General features: G+C 41.6%; 1 protein-coding gene across 1 annotated transcript in view; it reads left to right on the top strand.

Moving 5' to 3' along the window:
• Positions 1 to 10,175: 10,175 nt before the first annotated feature.
• Positions 10,176 to 18,994, top strand: part of RPRD1A (regulation of nuclear pre-mRNA domain containing 1A) — a 43,864-nt gene continuing 35,045 nt past the window's right edge. Inside the window, exon 1 of the mRNA XM_063399055.1 lies at positions 10,176 to 10,513. Coding sequence (XP_063255125.1) covers positions 10,363 to 10,513 — 151 coding nt within the window. The 5' untranslated portion in view covers positions 10,176 to 10,362. The remainder of the gene's footprint in view (positions 10,514 to 18,994) is intronic.

Raw genomic sequence — 18,994 nt, 5'->3', positions numbered from 1 at the left:
GTTTGCAGTCATTGGGTGGGGGTGGATTTCGGGCAATTTTCAGTACAAATCATATACTAATTGGAAACAATCATTGACTGCTTGGGGTGAGCAAAATTTCTTGATGATATCATATGAAGTCTGCTGGCATAGTCCTGGTACCTTACAAGACCAATGGAACTGACAGAACTCCAGCTCCTTCCTTATAAAAGCAGCACTAAAGGCAGTTCTGGCAACCAATACCTCCCTGTCCTGCCAAGTTCTTCTGACTCCTTTTCATATTCATGATGCCCAGATGACTTGCCTGAGCTTTTTGGAATATTCAGGGTGGGAAGAGATGCTGAAAAGACAGTCTGTTGAGTACAAGCAGAAAAATATTTGTATCAACATGAAGAAATTATTTGGTTTATGTCATTAATTTTTGTGTTTTGAAAACAATATCACTCCAAAGTATTGTTTCATGTTATTAGGATATGTATTTATTTGTAGAAAATCTCATCTACCTGTGCCACGAGGACTGTGTTCAAACATACAACTGATGATCTCTCTTTCTTGAAATGCTTTGAGCGATTCTTAGGTCACAGTTGAGTTATTTCATTCATTTATGCATGAAACAACAATGACTTTGATCACAATTAAATAGGTCTGATTGAGGCAGTATCCAAGAACTGTACAATGAGGAATTGCTTCTACATTATTTATATATGCTTTCTGCTGAATTGCTAAATTTACATCACTGATATAAAATTTCCCTTGAGGGACGTCCTTCTGCCATTTTCTGCCTGAGCCCCAGTGTATTACTGTGGCTGGTTGATAGCAGAAGTTGTTGTGAGGTACAGAAGTTTACTTCAGGCATTTCATAGCAGTGGAGTTCCTTTCTGCAAAGAAAAACAGCTTATATATATGTTTACAGTGTGAAACATGCATGTGCACCCATACTGTGAAGAATACAGAAGAATTCTCCAGATCCACCATTGTTATAAATACTTTATTGAATCTGTACATTTTCATTGCAGAGTATTTAAAAGATTAATTGCTACCTATACTATGAAACTTAGTGAAGGAATTCTAGTACTTAACGGTTACATAAAAAGTTCCTTAATCAAAAAGACTATGCAGGTCTTGGATTTCTTCCACTCTGATTTTCGAGCAATCTTTGATAACCTATCTTGAAGATAAGAATGTATTGTATCACACTTTTTATTTTCAGCACCATAAAGTACTCTTATTTTTGGATATCCACTGTAAGATCAACACAGTAGGATGCAAGAATTCAGGAAATTTATGGACTTTAGATGTCATTATTTAATACAACTTCTGGATGTATCAAGCACTGGAGGTGCCTCTGCTAGATTTCTTACTCATAGATAGTAGTGGTTTAACATGTGATACTGAATGACAATCTTGGCTGTGATTAACATGAGCAGATAGGGATTAATATCCCTTCAGGATTGGGAAGAATAGGGAAACCGTGGGCTACCTGCTAGTCAGCCTAACCCCAGTCTCCAGGAAGTTTAGGGAGCAAATACTCCTGGAAAATGCATCCACGAACATGAAGACCTAGCACACAGCATCCCACAGTACCTTTCTAGGGAGTCAGTGAGATATAGGACTAGACAAGCTGACTGCTGGGTGGTGAAAAGTGGAATTTTGTGATCTAGGGTACAAAATTCAACTGATGTTTGCTGTGCCTCACTGGAGGTACCTGAGATCAAGACCAGGATCAATATAGCTAATGTCTGTGAATGACCTGGGCAAGGAGACAGCACATACCCACAGCAAGTCTGCAGTTAACAGCACACTGGTGGCTGGATGGAGAGGTGAGGGAAAGCACTCTGGTGGGCACAGCAGCCATTTGGATGCAAGAAATATCAAGAATCTCTAGAGAGAAAAGTGCAGAGTCCTGGGGCTCTGCAATGCAGGTGCTGCAGACTGCTGGGGCTGTGGAGCACAGGCTGAGGAGAAGCTCTGCAGGACAGGACTTTTTGAGTCCTAGAAGCAGACAGCAGATTAGGCATGAACAGTGAGGATGGAAGAGCATCCCATACTTGGCAGTATTAATGCACCATGGCCAGGCCAAGGGAAAGGGTCCTCTGCTTGGCACTTGTGAGATCATGCCTGGAGAACTGTCTGGATCTGGGTCCCACAGTAGCAAGAGAAAAGGACGAAACTGGGTGAGTTTCACAAAGGTACACCAGGATGATTAGTATGAGATACAGAGACAAGGGATCTGTCTTTCTTTGGCTTGATGAGAAGAAGGCTACAGAAGGATCTAATTTCAGTCTTCAGTTACAGAGAAGGCAGCTCCATGCTCTTTTGGAGGTGCACAGGGAGAGGCTGAAAGGTTATAAATGACTGGCAGGAAAAATAAGCACATAGGAATGAAACTGTATCTGCTATTTCTAAACCACTAGTGACATCTAGTTTCCAAGAAAAATAGCAGTAGCTACATTAACACTGCAACTTGGAAAAATTCATCTGATTGCACTTACAACACTCTAGGGCTTGGTAATTCCAAAGCTCTGCATGGCATAACCCCAAACAAGTAGACTTCCACAATAAAAATATATGCATTAAATTTGTGCTTCAATAAGAGATACAAAGCTTGCAGGTGTAGCCTCTCAGTGAAAGGCAGCGATGTTATAACATATCAGACATATTGCCATGTCTGTGTCTGTGCTGTCTGGCTACATCATTGGCTGTTCATTGAGGACTGATTCCCTGATTGTCCACACACTGTAAATATTGATGTGCTCTCAGAAAAGCTCTGGGGTGATACATCTAGCACCTCAGGTAGGAACCTTGAACTTGTGGAAGCAGCTCACTCACATGGAAGTCCTGTGCTCACAGGCAGTAGAGATGCAGTTGAGTCAGGTCTGGTGAGACCTGCCCTGCTTACAGTACTCTGAAGACACTGGTGGGAAGGCCATGAGCCTCCTTTCCCTCACACTGTGCCCAGTTCAAGTTAAAACAAAAGCAAAGCACATGGCCACTCTGAGTGTTGGAGGACTGCACAGGAAAAGATCCAATTCTCCTTTCTGGTACAACAGCAGACATCTCTCAAACACGTTCATTTGAAAATTACGCTTTTTGGAAACATGAAGTTGTAGGTATGTGACACAGCTCACAGTTGTAGGTATGTGACAGCCGGAAGAGGGGAAACATCAGACAACGACTGTGGGCACCCACATTTTTCCAGCACTGCTACAGTACTCTCAGCTACAGCATCCTTATCCACCTTCCAAACTTTCCTGTTCTCTGCTCCCCATTTGCCAAGAGAAACAAGAATCTCACTTCTATAGAAATGAGGAGCTTTTACTCTAATTAGGCAGCAGTGCCAGATGTGACAGGTTAGGAGAGTCACCTGGCAAAAAAGCATATGGTGGCCTTGGACCACTACCAGACAATGACAGCACGTCTGGTCACCCCTTTATAAACCGCAGGCGTCTGAAGAAACATGGACTTTCCATTGCATTTACAGCTGTCTCCTGCACACAGCTGCTTATCCATCACCAGCTCTGACTTGGTTTTGAGTCAGATATGGCAAGACAATGGCACAGACCAAGTACCATGTCATTAATCATGACTGGAAAAATTACTGTGCTTGAGTCATGTTCCTGAAGGTGTTGCAAGAGCGAACTAAGAGCTCCTCCTGCCTGCACAATCTTTCTTGCTACATAAACTCACTTCATTTATTGTTCTTTCCTCAAAAACTGGGCTCAAAAACACTGTTATAGGGTGAACAAATAAACCCCCATTGGGAACCGCCACTAACAGTCTGGCAATGCCTAGGTGTATTTTCAGTTTAAGGAAGAGAAAAGAGCAAGTATGCATGAAAAAATACATGGCTTTTATATGTGGATCCCTGTGCAAATTTGAGCAAACTATGTCTACTTAAGTAATTGATGTTTTTGACAACATACCTGATGGCTGGCATGTAGAAGATATGGCTGATGGCTGTGTAGTCGTAATTCTAATGTTAGACCCTTCCATCCTACTCTGCCTACTCACTAGGCAGTAGGAGTTTGAGGGTAAGCACATTCCAGAAGACAAGAAGCACCCTCTGTACTGAAGGGTCACACTGACATTCAAGTTAACCTGTAGTTACACTCTGCATGGTAGGACAGTAGCATTGTGCACCTGCACAGCCTATTGCATGCTGTGTATCCAACTGATGGAAGCCCACCAGGCTTGAACTTGTACAAATACAAATCAAGCTGTACAAATATGTCACAAATGTGAAGCGTGTAGTATACAGACATAATCTGGAGCATTACTCTACCATCCTCCTGCTCAAAACAGGTACCACCATGTGATCAGACCACAGTGGTAAGAATTTTATCCAATCTAGTTTGAAAATATTCAAGGATACAAAACATTTCTAGGCAACCTGTTCCATTGTCTGACTGTCCCTGTGGTGAAAGAACTTTTTCCTTCTATCTAGTTGGAACATCCATTTCAGTTTCTCACCATTGTTTGTCAGCCTCTCATCATGCATGTCCACAAATCACTCAGTTTTCTCAGTTTACCTCCCTGTAAGTACTGGAAAGCTGCCGTTAGGTTGTACTGAAACCTTCACTTCTCTAGGTTAAAAGAAGCCAATTTTTCCACTGTCTCCCCATCTGGTTTCTCTGTTCCAACCACCTGACCATCTTGGTGGCCTTCGGCTGAACTTACTAAAGCTTATAAATATTTTTCCAATACTAGGGGAGGCCAAAACTCAGCGTACTATTCCAGATGTGGTTGAATGGTCATGGAGTAAAGGTGAATAAGTGCTTTCCTCAGCCCTCTGGCTGTGCTTGTGGTAGTTCAGCTCAGCATGCTGGTAGCAACCACTTCCACTATCGTGAGCTAAATACACAGTAACAAAAACACAGTGTCTGCTTCCTACAGTTTAATGGGTTCTGGAACATCAGGTCCTCTACTGGACCACAAAGGTTAATCAGACCATCTCCTGTTATTTAAAGTCAAATTTAAATTTGCATTTTTTGTAATTTCAAGTTCGTTCTTCACACAGTATGACAATATATTGCAGTGTTTTCCTTGAAAGGTAACATTATTTATTGTCAAGAATGTGTTTTTTTTACTTTTATGCTGTGACTAAGAGCTATATGCAATTCAGGGCACATACTAATGATCCATTAATATATTGTTCAGATGTTTAAAATTACTCAGCCTAATGTTTTGTGCCTTTCTGCACACCTGGGTTAATACATACCCTGGAGTGCTTTCCTGCTTGGTTACAGCACACTCTACTACAAAAAACTGTGACTTGATTGCATCCATATATTAATCACAGTGGATGTTTACATAGTATGACTTCACTTAATAGTGTAATGATGAAGAAGCCGGATGTACATAACTGTCTGGCTGAATGCCTCACTTGGGGAAAAGGGAAGGCTTTCCACAAACATTTTTACATTTCCACAGAGGGCCAAAGAAATCACAAAAATGCTGGACATATTTTTTTAGACTGTTCAATCTATCTTTTGCCACAATATATGGGAATGCTTTGCTGGATCGTATATATATATCTCAGAGAATGGTTTTTGTTAATCTCCTAAGTAGCAAATAATTTCTGTCTTTAATGAATTACATTAAAAGGTGAAGTGCCTAGTGGCAGGAACTCATGTAAAAACACGATTAATCATCCTGAGGTTTTTGGCTCCAGTAGGCAGCTCCTTTAAGTTACTTCAGAGGGCTTTCTTTTGTTCTCCTCCTTCAGGACTTCTCAATGTTTGGTTTTGGGTGGTTCTGTTGGCTTTTTTTAATAAATGGATGTATTTATTTATAATTTCTATCACAGATATGTCCTCTTGTTATTCAGGTAAAAAAATGTGGCTGTGTTTGAATAAATTAACCAGATGAATTACCATCACTCAGTCAAGAATCACTTTACAGCTCTACTTCAGGGTCCTGTTTCTGTATATCTCATTTTTTATGTTCTTAAAGGGGTAAGGAAGTAGGATCATTTACCAGATCATCACTGTGAGATGCACAAACATATCTTGAAAGATGGAAAAATATTTTTAAGTATGAAACGGTTACATTTGATGGACCAGACACTTGGAAGTTTAAAAAAGAACTGCTCTGCCAGTGTTGTATGTTTGAGATCCAGGGAGTGATTGGTGTGCCGACTAATACAAATTCTCAGACAGGAAACACAACTAGAGAAATCTCATTTTCCATTTAATATTATTGCATCTCCTAAGTGACACTATTTGAGAAAGAGATACAAAACAAAGTTTGAAATGAGAAAAGGCCAGACTCAAACAGAGACAGATCTGATCTGTTCTGGTGCAAGAGCTGGTTTTAACTCAAATCCCACATAGCTGATGGGCAATATTTAGGAAACCAGTATATATACAGATTGTTTTACTTCTCTATGTTGTCGTGTAAAATAAGGGTCCCTAGAAAACTTCATTGAAGCATAGAATATTACTAAAGAGAAGAAACAAAAAACCTGCAACCTGCACACAAAGTAAGAGTGCTGTGCAGCCACTTGGTGACTCTAATTAACATCTCTTAACCACCTAAAGCGTCCCAGTACCATGTTCAACAAAAACCTCAAACAGTAATTTATTCATAGCTATTGTCTTACACTTGCATGTGGCTCCTTTCTCCCGGAGCAGGAGAACACAGTGGACTACTCAGACAGATGAGAAGCAGTACAGAACTTTGTTCTTAGGAATTCAGGGGGAAGATGCTATTACAGTTTAAACACAGGAATGGGCGGAAGAAAACTCACCATCTGTTGACAGCTCCGCCCCTGTGGGTGTGGGTGAAGTTTTAAAGGCAGGTGAATAATGTATGATTTGTATCTGAATGAAAGCTGAGGTTTTCCAAGCTCTGCAACAAATGAACCCTCCATTGTGCATGCTTCCTGTCTGAGAGTCACTTTGCTTTGAGGGAGTCTCATGACTGACTGAATAAAGCATAGCTTTTAAATTAGGTTACTGATGTAAACACTTATTATTACAAACTTAAATGTGTTATAAAAATTTATGGGAAAAGTGAAATCTCTATTTGGCAGTGTAGTTTATTATACAGTATATAACACAGAAGATAAATCTCTTGGTATTCAAATATATTTATTTACCAAAAAAATACCAATCTCAGAAGTTTGTTTTTTTGGGGTTTTTTTTGGGTTTTTTTTTTTTTTTTTTGTTGTTGTTGTTGTTGTTGTTTGGGTTTTTTGGTTGGTTGGTTGGTTGGTTTTGTTTTTGTTTTTGTTTTTGTTTTTAAATGTTCAATAATCTGGGATGGAAGATGCAGAGGAAGGAGTAATAAACTTTTTTACGAACATTACTAACTATTCTCCACCGATTTCCTTCTTTTCTTCATTTTTTAATTGGATTTACCATGTAAATTTTACTGTTAGTTGCTGCATACTTTCTAGTCTTGGGTGTGAGAGAAATAGTTCTTTTTCCATAGTTCCTCAAAAGTTTCTCCAGCTAACATCAGAATGTATATGACTCCAAGAAATGCTGGTTTGATTGGTTACTAGATTACCATTCATATTTCATTTTTCTAATGTTTGTTTCCATGTTTGCTAGCTCACTCTTAATTTTACTTCACTGGTCAGTTCTTTTAATGCCAGAGTGTCCTCTGCTGTACATAACAAAAATAGCAGTATGTTACAGATTCTTTTATTCATGGTGATCAAAAGGCAGTGAATAAGAAACTCTGTAGGGATCTGTGTAACTTTAAATTTCTCTGTCAAAAGCATTTTTGCAAAATTCTTTCTAGTTCCTCCCAAATCACTTATGCTACGGATGATTTTGTAAATAGAATTCACATTAAAACCTCCCAACACTCCCACCTCACCCTCATCAAAGTTTTTTGTTTTAAGGGAAGATTTCACTGAGAAGAAATATTAGGAAAAATGCCCAAAACCAATCCACTAGAACACCTTCTCTAAATGTCAGATATGAAACAGGGATAAACCTTTATGAAGTTTTAAAAAATTAAAAGCTGGGAGGAGTATCTGGTACCCCAGAGGGCTGTGCAGCCCTTCAGAAGAACCTCGAGAGAATGGAGTGATGGGCAAAGAGGAACAGTCTGAAATCCAACAGAGGCAAATACAGAGCCCTGCACCTGGGGAGGAATGACCCCAGGCACCAGTACAGGCTGGGGGCTGAGCTGCTGGAAAACAGCTCTGTGGAGAAGGACCTGGAGGTCCTGGCAGACAACAAGCTGACCATGAGCCAGCAGTGTACCCTGGTGGCCAAGAGGCCAGTGGTGTCCTGGAGTGCATTTGGAAAAGCATTGCCTTCAGGTTGAGGGAGGAGATGCTGCCCCTCTACTCAGCCCTACTGAGGCCATGTCTGGAGTGCTGTGTTCCATTCTGGGCTCTTCAGTACAAGAGAGACACAGAGCTCCTGACAATCCACTGTAGTCCCTTCAATGTGACCCATTCTGTGATTCTTTTAAATACTCAACAAATATTTTTGTTCATAACTAGAATTCTGCTCTTTTATGAGGACAAACTGGGAGTGCAAAAAGTTATAGGAATGCTCCATTTTAAGGATGGATAGTTAGCCACTGTCAGGATGTCCTAAGAGTAAGGTATACGCATATATATGCATATATATGCATATTTTTCTAATTAATATACATGCAATTTTATAGAAACATTTAAAATACTGACAACTGCAGTCATAATTATTAGCTACAGAAATAGGATTCAGGATAGACCTCTAGGAGTTAGGCAGATAGCTCTGAAATTGCCACCCAGTTGGTAACGTTTAAAGTAGAGAAATGATGTCAAGTGTTTTTCAGGACAGCAGGGAAGGCTAGAAATGCTCACAGCAAGATTAGGAATGCTACTCATGAAGTAGCACAGAGTACCTTCCCTATATGAGAATCCTTGAAAAATGACTGAAGATGATACAATATAAAATCCAGAAAAGAATATAAAGGTAATCAGATAATAATTGTTATTCACTACTTCCAAATTAGCAGAAGTAGCAAGAATGCAATAAAGCTTTAAGGGAACAGGTTTGAAACAGCAAAGAGAAAGCATTTTTGCACATGATCTTGTCAGTGAATAGTGGAATTCTGTCACATGATAGCGTTAATGCCAGAAATCAAAAATAAAAGAGACAGCTTTTAGAAATGACACCAGACACTTTTGTGGTGTATGTGTCTACCTGCAAATATGAAATACCATACACCCAGTGTCACAGTAAGGGCCTAGGAGAAACAACCCCAAGTACCAGCACTGGAGAGCAGCTCTGCTGGGAAGGACCTGGGAGTCTTGGTGGGTGGCAGGTTGATAAGGCAGCACCAAAGCACCAGTGGTGTCCTGGGCTGCACTGGGAAGAGTGTGACCAGCAGGTCAAGGGAGGGGATCCTGCCCCTCTACTTGGCCCTAGTGAGCCACCTCTGGAGTGCTGTGTCCAGTTTTGGGCTCCTCAAGCACAAGGAAGATGAGGAGCTGGAGAGGGTGCAGTGGAAGCTACAAAGATGATTTGGGGCCTGGAGCATCTCTCTAACAAGGAGAGACTGACGGAGCTGGGGATGTTTAGACTGGACAAGAGAAGACTGAGAGGGGATTGCATTAATACATATAAATATTTCAAAAGCAGGCACAAAGAGGATGGTGTCAAATCCTTTTTGGTGGCCCTAAGTGACAGGACAAGGAGCAATGGCCATAAACTAAAACACAAGAAGTTCCACCCCAACCTCAGAGGAACTGCCTTTTGTTGAGCGTGACAGACCACTGCAACAGGCTGCCCCAGGAGATTTCTGGAGACATTCCAAACCCACCTGGCCACATCCCTGTCTAACTTGCTCCAGGTGGCCCTGCCTGGGCAGGGGGGGTTGGACTGGATGATCTCCAGAGGCCTTTTCCAACCATAACGATTCTGTTTGTCCCAGCTTGCCGGGTGGAAGAAACCCATAGGCCTGGGTTGTTTTGTGGAGGGGGCTCTTATTTGCGTGTGCGTTTTCGTGCTATTTCCCAGGGCACGATGCTGACGGACTGATCACATCCCCCAAGGGACGCCATCCCCGAGAGACCCCATCCCCCGAGGAATCCCACCTCCGACGGATCCCCTCCCTGACGGATCCCTGACGGATCCCTGACGGATCCCTGACGGATCCCCTCCCCTGCCCTCCCCTGCCCTCCCCTGCCCTCCCCTCCCCGCGCGGCCCCGCCCCGCGGCTCGCGCCGGCCGGAAGTGAGGGCAGGCGGGGAGAGGGGCGGGGCCGCGCGGCACCCACGGGCCTCGGCCGCCGCCATTTTGTTGGCGCCGGGCGCTGCCGCCGAGGCGGGAAGGGCTGGGAATCGTTCGTCGGCTCCTCCCTCGTCGAGGCCGAGAGGCGGAGACTGAGCGCGGCCGGCCGGGACCGAGCGGCGGGGCCCAACGCGGCGCAGCGATGTCGGCATTCTCGGAGGCGGCGCTGGAGCGGAAGCTGTCGGAGCTGAGCAACTCGCAGCAGAGCGTGCAGACCCTGAGCCTGTGGCTCATCCACCACCGCAAGCACTCGGCGCTCATCGTCAGCGTGTGGGAGCGGGAGCTGCGCAAAGGTGAGGCCGGGGCCGGGCAGGGCCCGCCGGAGGGTCCGGGGGGGAGGCGGAGGCGGCCGCTGCGGAGTGCGGCTGCCCGGGGAGGGAGGGAGGGCGGCGGGGCGGCTCGGCCTGCGGGGCCGGGGAGCGGGCGGGGAGAGAGGGAGGGTAGGCCTGAGCGCCGGGGGAGCGGAGCTGTTGGGCCAGCGTTAAACGTCGGGTCTCCGTTTCTCGATGGCCGTGCACTAGCAGGTGCTTCTTCTTCCTCTTTTCTTCTTTCATTCCGCTCCCTCCTCTGTTTTCCTTCCCATTCTCCTTTCTCCCCATAATGAGATGTCTCTGATAAGGCCGCCCCTTGTGTTTTGTCTCTCTTTTTTTAAGGAGAAAGGAAGGTGGGAAACCGGAAGGAATCCGGCGATGCAGGGGATAGGGCTTTTTGTTGTTAATATTATTTACAGGTCTTTCAAGACGGAACCTTTTTAGGTACTATTTTTCATCGTCTGTAGTGATGGTTAGATATAATACCATTCGAATTCCTTGTCCACTCAGGTTTTCTTGCCAGAAACTGTTCTTGAAGTGGGCATACGCGGAGGGAAGAGCAGTGTAATGTGTCCAAAGTGGTTTTTGCTTCCTGGTTTTGCCAGGTGGTTAATACCAATGTTAGCATATTAAAAATGTGAGTTTCTTTACCTGTGTTCAGTGTGCAGACTTAAATGCTAACGGGGCTTTCCTTTTAACAGGAAGGAACTTGCAGTTATAGGCAGTAGTTCAGGGAGTGAAAGGGAGAAATGGCATATGAAGGTTTATTTGACCCGACTGGATAATAACTTGACCTTAAGATGGTTAATTTAAGAAAAAGAAAACTCACTTGCTAGAACTCTGCTTTGGTCTGTGAAATGATGCTGTTTTCCAGTAGCTTCCTTTGGAGCCTCACTAATATGTGAATCTTTAATGGGAAAAATAGAAGATTCAATCTTTCAGACTGAGAAGAAAAACAGCACTAAGCCATTACAGGACTTATGAAAGAGTGAGGAACCACAGAGTTTCGTGTAATATGGCTGCTGTGGTTTAGTTAAAATACTCTTTTTGTGGGATTTATTAATTTTAACTTTGAGGCATGAGTTCAATTCTTTTCTGTATTGACTGAAGAAAGTCTGACTTGGTGGCATATTCCATCTTAGGAAGCAAACACATTTTCACTCTATGTTAGTTGCAGGCTTGCTTTGCTTTTTGTGTTCCAGGAGCAAATGAATGAATCTCCCACCTGTGTCTGAAACATTTCACATTTCTGGGTCTTCTAATCAAGCAACACAAATGTTCAGGATTTTGAATGATACCAGGAAGATATCTTAAACTAATTGAAATAGATGCAGAGTTTTGGTCGCCCTTAATTAACATGCACAATAGTAGTTCATAGTAATCTGTGATGTTAGTGATCAGTCCTTAACTTTAATTTTAATTTTCCTGTTGTGCTGGTTGACTAACTGGAGAAATTAAATCTTTGAAACCTGGGCTACGTATCTGGCATCAAGAGGCAAGGATAACAACCTTCTTTTGAGCTTTTGGTGAGAATAGCTGCCATAATTGGGTCTGTTTTGTTTGTCAAAGTTGTCCTGCTTTTGCTGCTTCATAGTAAGATTTTATTGTGACCTCTCTTTGGATGCCAACCTTCAAGGGTCTGTGGAAGCCCTACATGTGCTAGGAGTAGCTTTGTTGCTTTCAGGGCCCCGACCCTTCTAAGCTTTTAGGCCTATTGAAGTGTTTTGTATTGGAAAATAGGAGGCTTCATTTGAAGCTGCCATAGTTAATATACACAGGGTGTGTTTTAACTTTCCATCTCTTACAGTATCCAAGCTCCATAAATGCTAGCTTGCATTTACGTGATGCTAACTTCTGGCTAATTGCTGCACAGATTTGCGAGATGGTGCCTAATCTCTAAAGGTGGAAGTAGTGATCTAAACAGACAGCATGGGAAAGATGAGAGCAAAACAGCTGTCCTTGGTAAAGTGAGTGCATAAAACACCACGAAGGAGGATATTAGCAATGAGGCTGTAACTGGAGTAAGTTTAGGGTCCTGACTTGCCTGTCATCCAAGCCATAGAAACATGATTTCTCTGCTACCTGAGAGGAAAATTACCTCTCTTTGGGGATAGGTATCAAAATTATTAACATTGTCAGCTGCTATTGCTAGCCAGTAGTGTCCTGGAACTGAAAATTGAACCTTCTCTCTCTAGGTTTTATTTCCTTTCATTGTATCCTCTTATTTATTGTCACCCCCCCATCTCCAGATCTTCCTTCCAGCCTACTGCCTTTCAGGAACATTGTATAACTAGTTGGCTTGAACACAGTACAACGATAACACGTTTTTTCTGGATGCTTTCAGTTTTGGTAAAAGATCACTTGCATCAGATGAGCTTGCATGAGCCTTTCTGAACATGTCTGTAGCTATTCATAAGGACAAGTCCTAAGATCAGAGCTCTTACTTTCCTAATTGTTTGGTTCTGATTCTTTTTATTTTTAAAAGAGTAGAGGTGAAAAGACAGCTTTTCAAATCTACATGTAATTTACACAGCATAAAATGTTAGTGCCTTTCTGTTTAGTTGGATTAATTGGCAGTGGTCAGGTCCCATATTCTGGCATCCCTGTGGATCATCAGTTCATGTACAGGTTTTCTTGAAAAGTGTGTACTGAGGAAAGTGATCCTGCAGCAGCTAGATTTCAGAGGTATGAAATGTAACTCTTGAAGTTAAATAGTTAATTACTTGGTAGTCATAAGCTTAGTGTTTAAGTAGTTAAGTAGTTAATTAACTTGTGGTTACCTCATTTAAAAAGGCAGCCGGTGGGCCCATTTAAACCCATGTAATATTGTGTATCCATAAAGGAAATTACTTACAGGGTTCTTTTTGAACTGAGTAGTGGCATAACAGATACAAATTTGTTGTGTAAGCTTGCAGTCACTGAGTGGCTGCTGGGAAACCCCTTAGGAAGGAACACCTTTGAATGGGCTCTTCTGAGATGGAGTCTGTTGAGAATTATTTTTTGTTATTTGCAAGTCAGGTATGTTCTCTTGCATTCATCTCTTGCTCCCTGATTTCAGGATGCACTGCAACTGTACAGGTTTGCTACTTGTTTGTTCATTTTTTGAAACAAAAAGTTTCAGTTCCGTAATTCAAAGCATCCTCCTAGGGTGAACAATAACTGGTTGTTCAGTAGGCTCCATGTGCAATGGGCTCTACTTGGTTAAAATGTGTTCTTTTTCCAAAATTGCTAAAAGTTTGTATTTTGGGACTTGTTATTCTGAGTTCCAACTAGTTGTTCATAATAAACTTTTCCTGTCATCTCATTTTCTATTAGCTTTTCCAGGTCTAGCTCTGTCACTTGCCAAGTATTTATTTCTTAGTGGTATTTAGTAAGCACAGAATATTCTGAGTTGGAAGGGACCCACAGGGATCATCATGTCCATGTCTTGGCTCTGCATGGGACACTGTTGTGTAGGATCTTTAAACCTAATTTCAGATTCAAGTATCTGTTTCTTCAGAGCCCAACGTGGCATCTCAATGATAAGTCAATAACAAACTGATGCTGATCATCCCACATCCTCCTTAATCACTTGACCTCTTGTTAGGCTGTCATCTGTCACCCACTTGTGTCACACTGATCATTTTCTTCCCTGCACAGCTTATCTAGGTCAGTAGAGCCATTGTGTATTGCCTTTACGACAGCCACAGTTGTTTAGGTACATCTGGGCTGCTGCAGGGAATGGATTTGTAGTGCCTGACTCAGCCACTTCACCTGCTGTTCCAGTTTATTATGCCTGTTTTGTTGTGGTTTTTTGGTTGTAGGTGTTTTTTTTTTTTGTTGTTTTTGTTTTGAGGTTTTTTTAGTATTGAAGTCATTCAGTGGTATAAGAAGCTACTCTTTTTTTTTTGCTTATTTATGATTTGTCTACAGTTTCTGCTAGTGGGACCTATGCTGGTGCTTGGGTCCTCCTCCAGTATAGCTGTGGGCATTGGTGCAATGTGTTTTTCTGAAGCTAGTGGCTGTTGTGGCAGCTGCTGAAATTTGGAAGATAGAGGATTTTAGTAAGCAAATTGAGGAGGCCTAGCAACACTTAAAGCAGATTTGAAAGTTGTACTACATCTGAATTACTCTAATATTTAGCTGCTTTGGAGCACAAATGTAGCCAAAAGTGGTTGCAATGTATTGCCTTGCAGATGGGAAGTGGTTCACAGGAAACAAGTTCCTGGTTTAAAGCAATTATTTCCTGTACCATGTAGTGTAGTTTTTTCTTCCAGGAGAAGGAATCTTTCCTTTCTGCTGGTTGTAGGATTATTTTACTTAGTGGTGGTATGGTGTCATTGGGCAATGTGAGAGTATAAATAATTTTGGATTATTTTATCTAAGAGAAGCAAAACTGTGGCTTTTGGATTTCACTGGTTATGGCCACATGAATCTTCTCATCCACACCAAAAGGTCTGGAGAGCAACAAACAGGCAAAACTTCAGGGGAATGGGCGTTTTTGAGTCTAGTCAGGGAAATTTATTTGCTGTGTACATGATTTACAAAATGATCTGCAGTTAGAAGCAGCACAGTGGCAATATTAGAGCCTTTCATTTAAAACAGTTACGTTTGGGTTGTTTAGTCCAAACATGCGTGCACCTGTAGCTGCCTTTCACCGTTCTGGTTCTGGATAGTTAAGTGTAGGGCCTTTTTCCTGTCCTGAAACTGTTGTTGCTGTCGATTCATATCCATCTTGGCATTTTACCAGCCAGGCAAGGCAATGAAAGGAATTGGTTTGTTTCGTATGTTCAAGTAATTCAGGGTGCACTAAGTGCAGTGGGAAGCTTGTGCAGAGTAATTGTGTTGGAATGGTTTTCTTGGTCTGTGACCAGCTTTCTGGCATTCCCCTCGTAATTTGATGCTGATGACCTTATTACCAGCAGTAGCTATGTGCTGTGTTCCCTTTGTTACTAGTCTCCAAACTCAGTCAGAATACTTGGATCCTCAAACCTTGAACACATTCAGTGGGCAATCCCATTTCCCTCTTTCAGAAAAACCCACAGCAATTATCAGACCTTGATAAAGTTCACCAGGTGACTGCAGGGGGGAACATTTAGTTTAACCTTTTCTTAGTAGAAGGTTAATGAATTTTAAGGTTAAGTGCTTGTTGTAGAGCACGCCTTTTATGGATTATGTTATCTTTGAATTGTCTTTTCTGGTGGCAGCCTCTCAAGTGGCTTTTTAGAGTGATATTGCCAAAGATGCTCTGCTTAATCATCTTGCATAAAACAGGTAGCTCTCTGCAGTGTGAAGGATCAGTGATCATGCACTCAAGTTTCAGTGCTGCCCGACTTAACAATGTTTGGTCTTGTAATAAAAAGCTTGAAAGCTTGTCAGGTATTTACAGAGATGTCATGAACTCCTCTTGCAAAGGTGTGAAGCATGCGATGAGAAAGTGTCCCAGAGATTTTGGGAGAAGTGGTGACACTCATAAACTCTCCTGCATGTGTATAGATTAAAGTAAAAAGCAATTTAGCTAAGTCATGATTTGAATCCATACTATAGAACTTAAATATGCTAATGAAATGTTTAGGGCTGATAACTGTTGTAGGATTTTAACATATTGATGCTTATCTCAAACCCTTCTGTTAGGTGGTTTTTTTCAAGGTCAGTTGACACAGCAGAGCCAGCCTGTAGAAGGTCACAGCCTGATGTAACATTTTCAGATGGCTCAGTCAGTCTATACACTTGTAGTGGGGTGTAAGTGAAATCTCTTATGCTTGTGTGCTTTCCTGTAGTTTCTTCCAGTATATCTAAGACAGCAAATACCTCTTGGCTCTAGGTGTAAAACAGCATGAAACTAATGGACATGTTTCTAGCAATCTTCATGGGAGCCCAATTTCAAATGCAGGAGGTAAACCTGAAGAAGACAAATACAGGTGATTATGCTGACTTTGATTGCCAGGGCTAACCTTGGTGAAAATGACTGGTTTATTGCCTTTTAGGGTAAAATACTGGTTTCTTGCACTAAAGTGGTGGCTTGTCAGTGTTAAGAGTTCTGTGAGTCTTGTGGATTAAAGCTTATAATGTCAGGGCATTGATACTGAACTGAGAAGGATGGATTGCCAAAGACTAACACTTGATAATGTTGTCTCCACTGCAGATATCTCAGTACACTAGTTGTTGGTGAAATATCATTGTTATCTGAAGAATATTCATTGGCATTTGAAGATGTGAAATACATTTTTGGGACAGACAGTTTCATTTGCAAAGTGCCAATCCCATGTAGTCTCACTGTAGATGCTTTAGGAGTAATATGTGCAATATAGCTCTTAGACCAACCAGCACCGTTGACATGTTAAAATACTTCAAAATCCAGTGCTTCAGGGAACTGCTTTGGTGGCTAAATGAGGAATGTAGCTGCAACAAGCAGAGGAGTTCCGTGAACACTGCACAGAGCTTCTGAAAAGATGACTCAGTCCAACACGGGTGATTTCTTGGCAGTTTTGTGTTTGCAGATGCTACTGTTGGTGTACCAGAGATGCTGTGGGTTGGCCACTTCTAACACTCTACATTCTGGCAGCGTTTGCCTTTCTGATCCTTCTTCAGCTTAGGTTCTTACAGGCTTTTTCCCTTCATTTTCTTCTGACGCTAAGAAAGCTTTTGCTATTAGCCTTGCCATATGTTGAGGACCTTCAAAAAGGTTCTGAGGTTTGTCAATGCCCAGGGTTGGAAAGTTAGTGTTACTGCTGCTGAAGAGAGATGCTTTAAACATACTTTGTTCTCCAAACAGATCTGTTTGGTCCTGAATTTAATTTGTGTTTCAGACATCACTAGTTAATTTATACTCATGCTAGTAACAGAATGTTTTCAGCTCAGGTGTCAGCCTCAGTTGCCAGAAGTTGCATTGCACTTCAGTCTCATGTGCAAGGCAGAATGCCAGTAGACCAGTATGTAAGTGTTGAAGATTTGTGAAAGGAAAGGGAGCACTTCTCAATTTATAGACATAAATTTTACCTTTGAAATTTTATGCAGTACAATTCTTACAGCAAGAGGAATTAAATTTTACTTCACAATTTTCCTTGTGAATAATAAGGGTAGAACATTAACTGAATTTTCAGCCCAAGGCACAGATAGCTTAATAGTGGATTTAGGATTTTTGTTCATTCTGGACAGTTTATGTTGAATTGTAGTAGGAAGCTGAGAAGGTAATACTCGGGGAAATAAGCTTGAAAATGACTATCTGGGGTTTAGTATGCTTTACCAAATATGATACATCAATCTTTTACTGTAGTGAATAGATAAAGCCAAGACTTTGTGAGAGTCAGCATTACCTGATTTCCTGTTACTGTGTATCCATCTCATGTCTTTGCCAGCCCAATTGATTTGGCTTTTGTTTTTATTGGAAAGAGGAAGCTGGGGTCTGTCTCAAATGGGTTACAGCACTGAGGATTAAAACATGAGGGTTTTTTCTGGTGAAAGGGATGGACAAGGGCCTATCCTGCATGCAGTTCCAGAGGATATAGCATGGGGAACAGCTTACTTCATTAAATTTTGAGTCCTAATTCTGGGCTTATTTAAGAACTGAGAGAGGGGGCAGGGCCATCTTTCGTAAACACTAGTTACTTTTTGATTATGCTTATGAGACCACATGTGTTTTCTGACATTCGTTGAATAATTCAAAACTTGATAGGTATCAGAACTCTGATTTACATGAAGCATAGGTAGGAGATGTGTTGTTTTTTCATCAGTTGGGTTTTAATATAGAATTTGAGCAGCACAAGTTTATAAAACCTACATTATAGATTAGCCAGATTTTGACTGAAATAGATTAATTTCCTGGGTGCTTGCATGTAGAGGCTTCACTGTTTGGAGCAGAATCTTTACTGCATCCTCCTTGTGTCCAGCACTTCCAAGCTATTTTTTTTTTGTTTCCTACTTTTTAGTTTGCCTTGATTGTAAGAGAAGTGCATTTTTACATTTAACAGAGGGTTTTTCCCCAGTCAGTCCAGAACTCCCAACTTGTTAGAGATCTCTGTTCAAGAGACTGGAAAGAATTTGGTACTTCAAGGAGAAATCCTTCAGAGGAGTCTGTCTGTAGTGCAAAAATTATTCTCAAAAGCATTTCCCTGGAGGGAAAGCATGTTAACATTGAATTTTCTAATTATATGTGAGGGTGGTAGTTCTGCATTTTTGAGAGGATGGAATAGAAAGTAACAAAATCAAATCATATTTGCTTGCACAAATTATAAGAAATCCTGGATTATTGTTACCACAGTGCTACATTCCTCGAGAGAGCAGAAAAAACTTGTCTTTCAAGGGAAACCATTTTAAAATCAGAGTGTACATATTGAGACTATGTGGTAGTACTGGTATTCTACCATGGTGTTAACCAAGGGTAGAAATGTTACAATAAGAGTTTTAGCCCCAAGAAACTTGTAGGCTAATGAAGGTTAGATGAAGTGTAAATGAAAATACCCAGATAGGAGCACTTAGAAAACA

The sequence above is a fragment of the Prinia subflava genome, chromosome 1 (genome assembly GCF_021018805.1).
Source record: "Prinia subflava isolate CZ2003 ecotype Zambia chromosome 1, Cam_Psub_1.2, whole genome shotgun sequence".
NCBI classification, from domain to species: Eukaryota; Metazoa; Chordata; class Aves; order Passeriformes; family Cisticolidae; genus Prinia; species Prinia subflava.
Note: the sequence above shows the minus strand (reverse complement) of the source record. Positions and strands in the feature narration are given on the sequence as shown.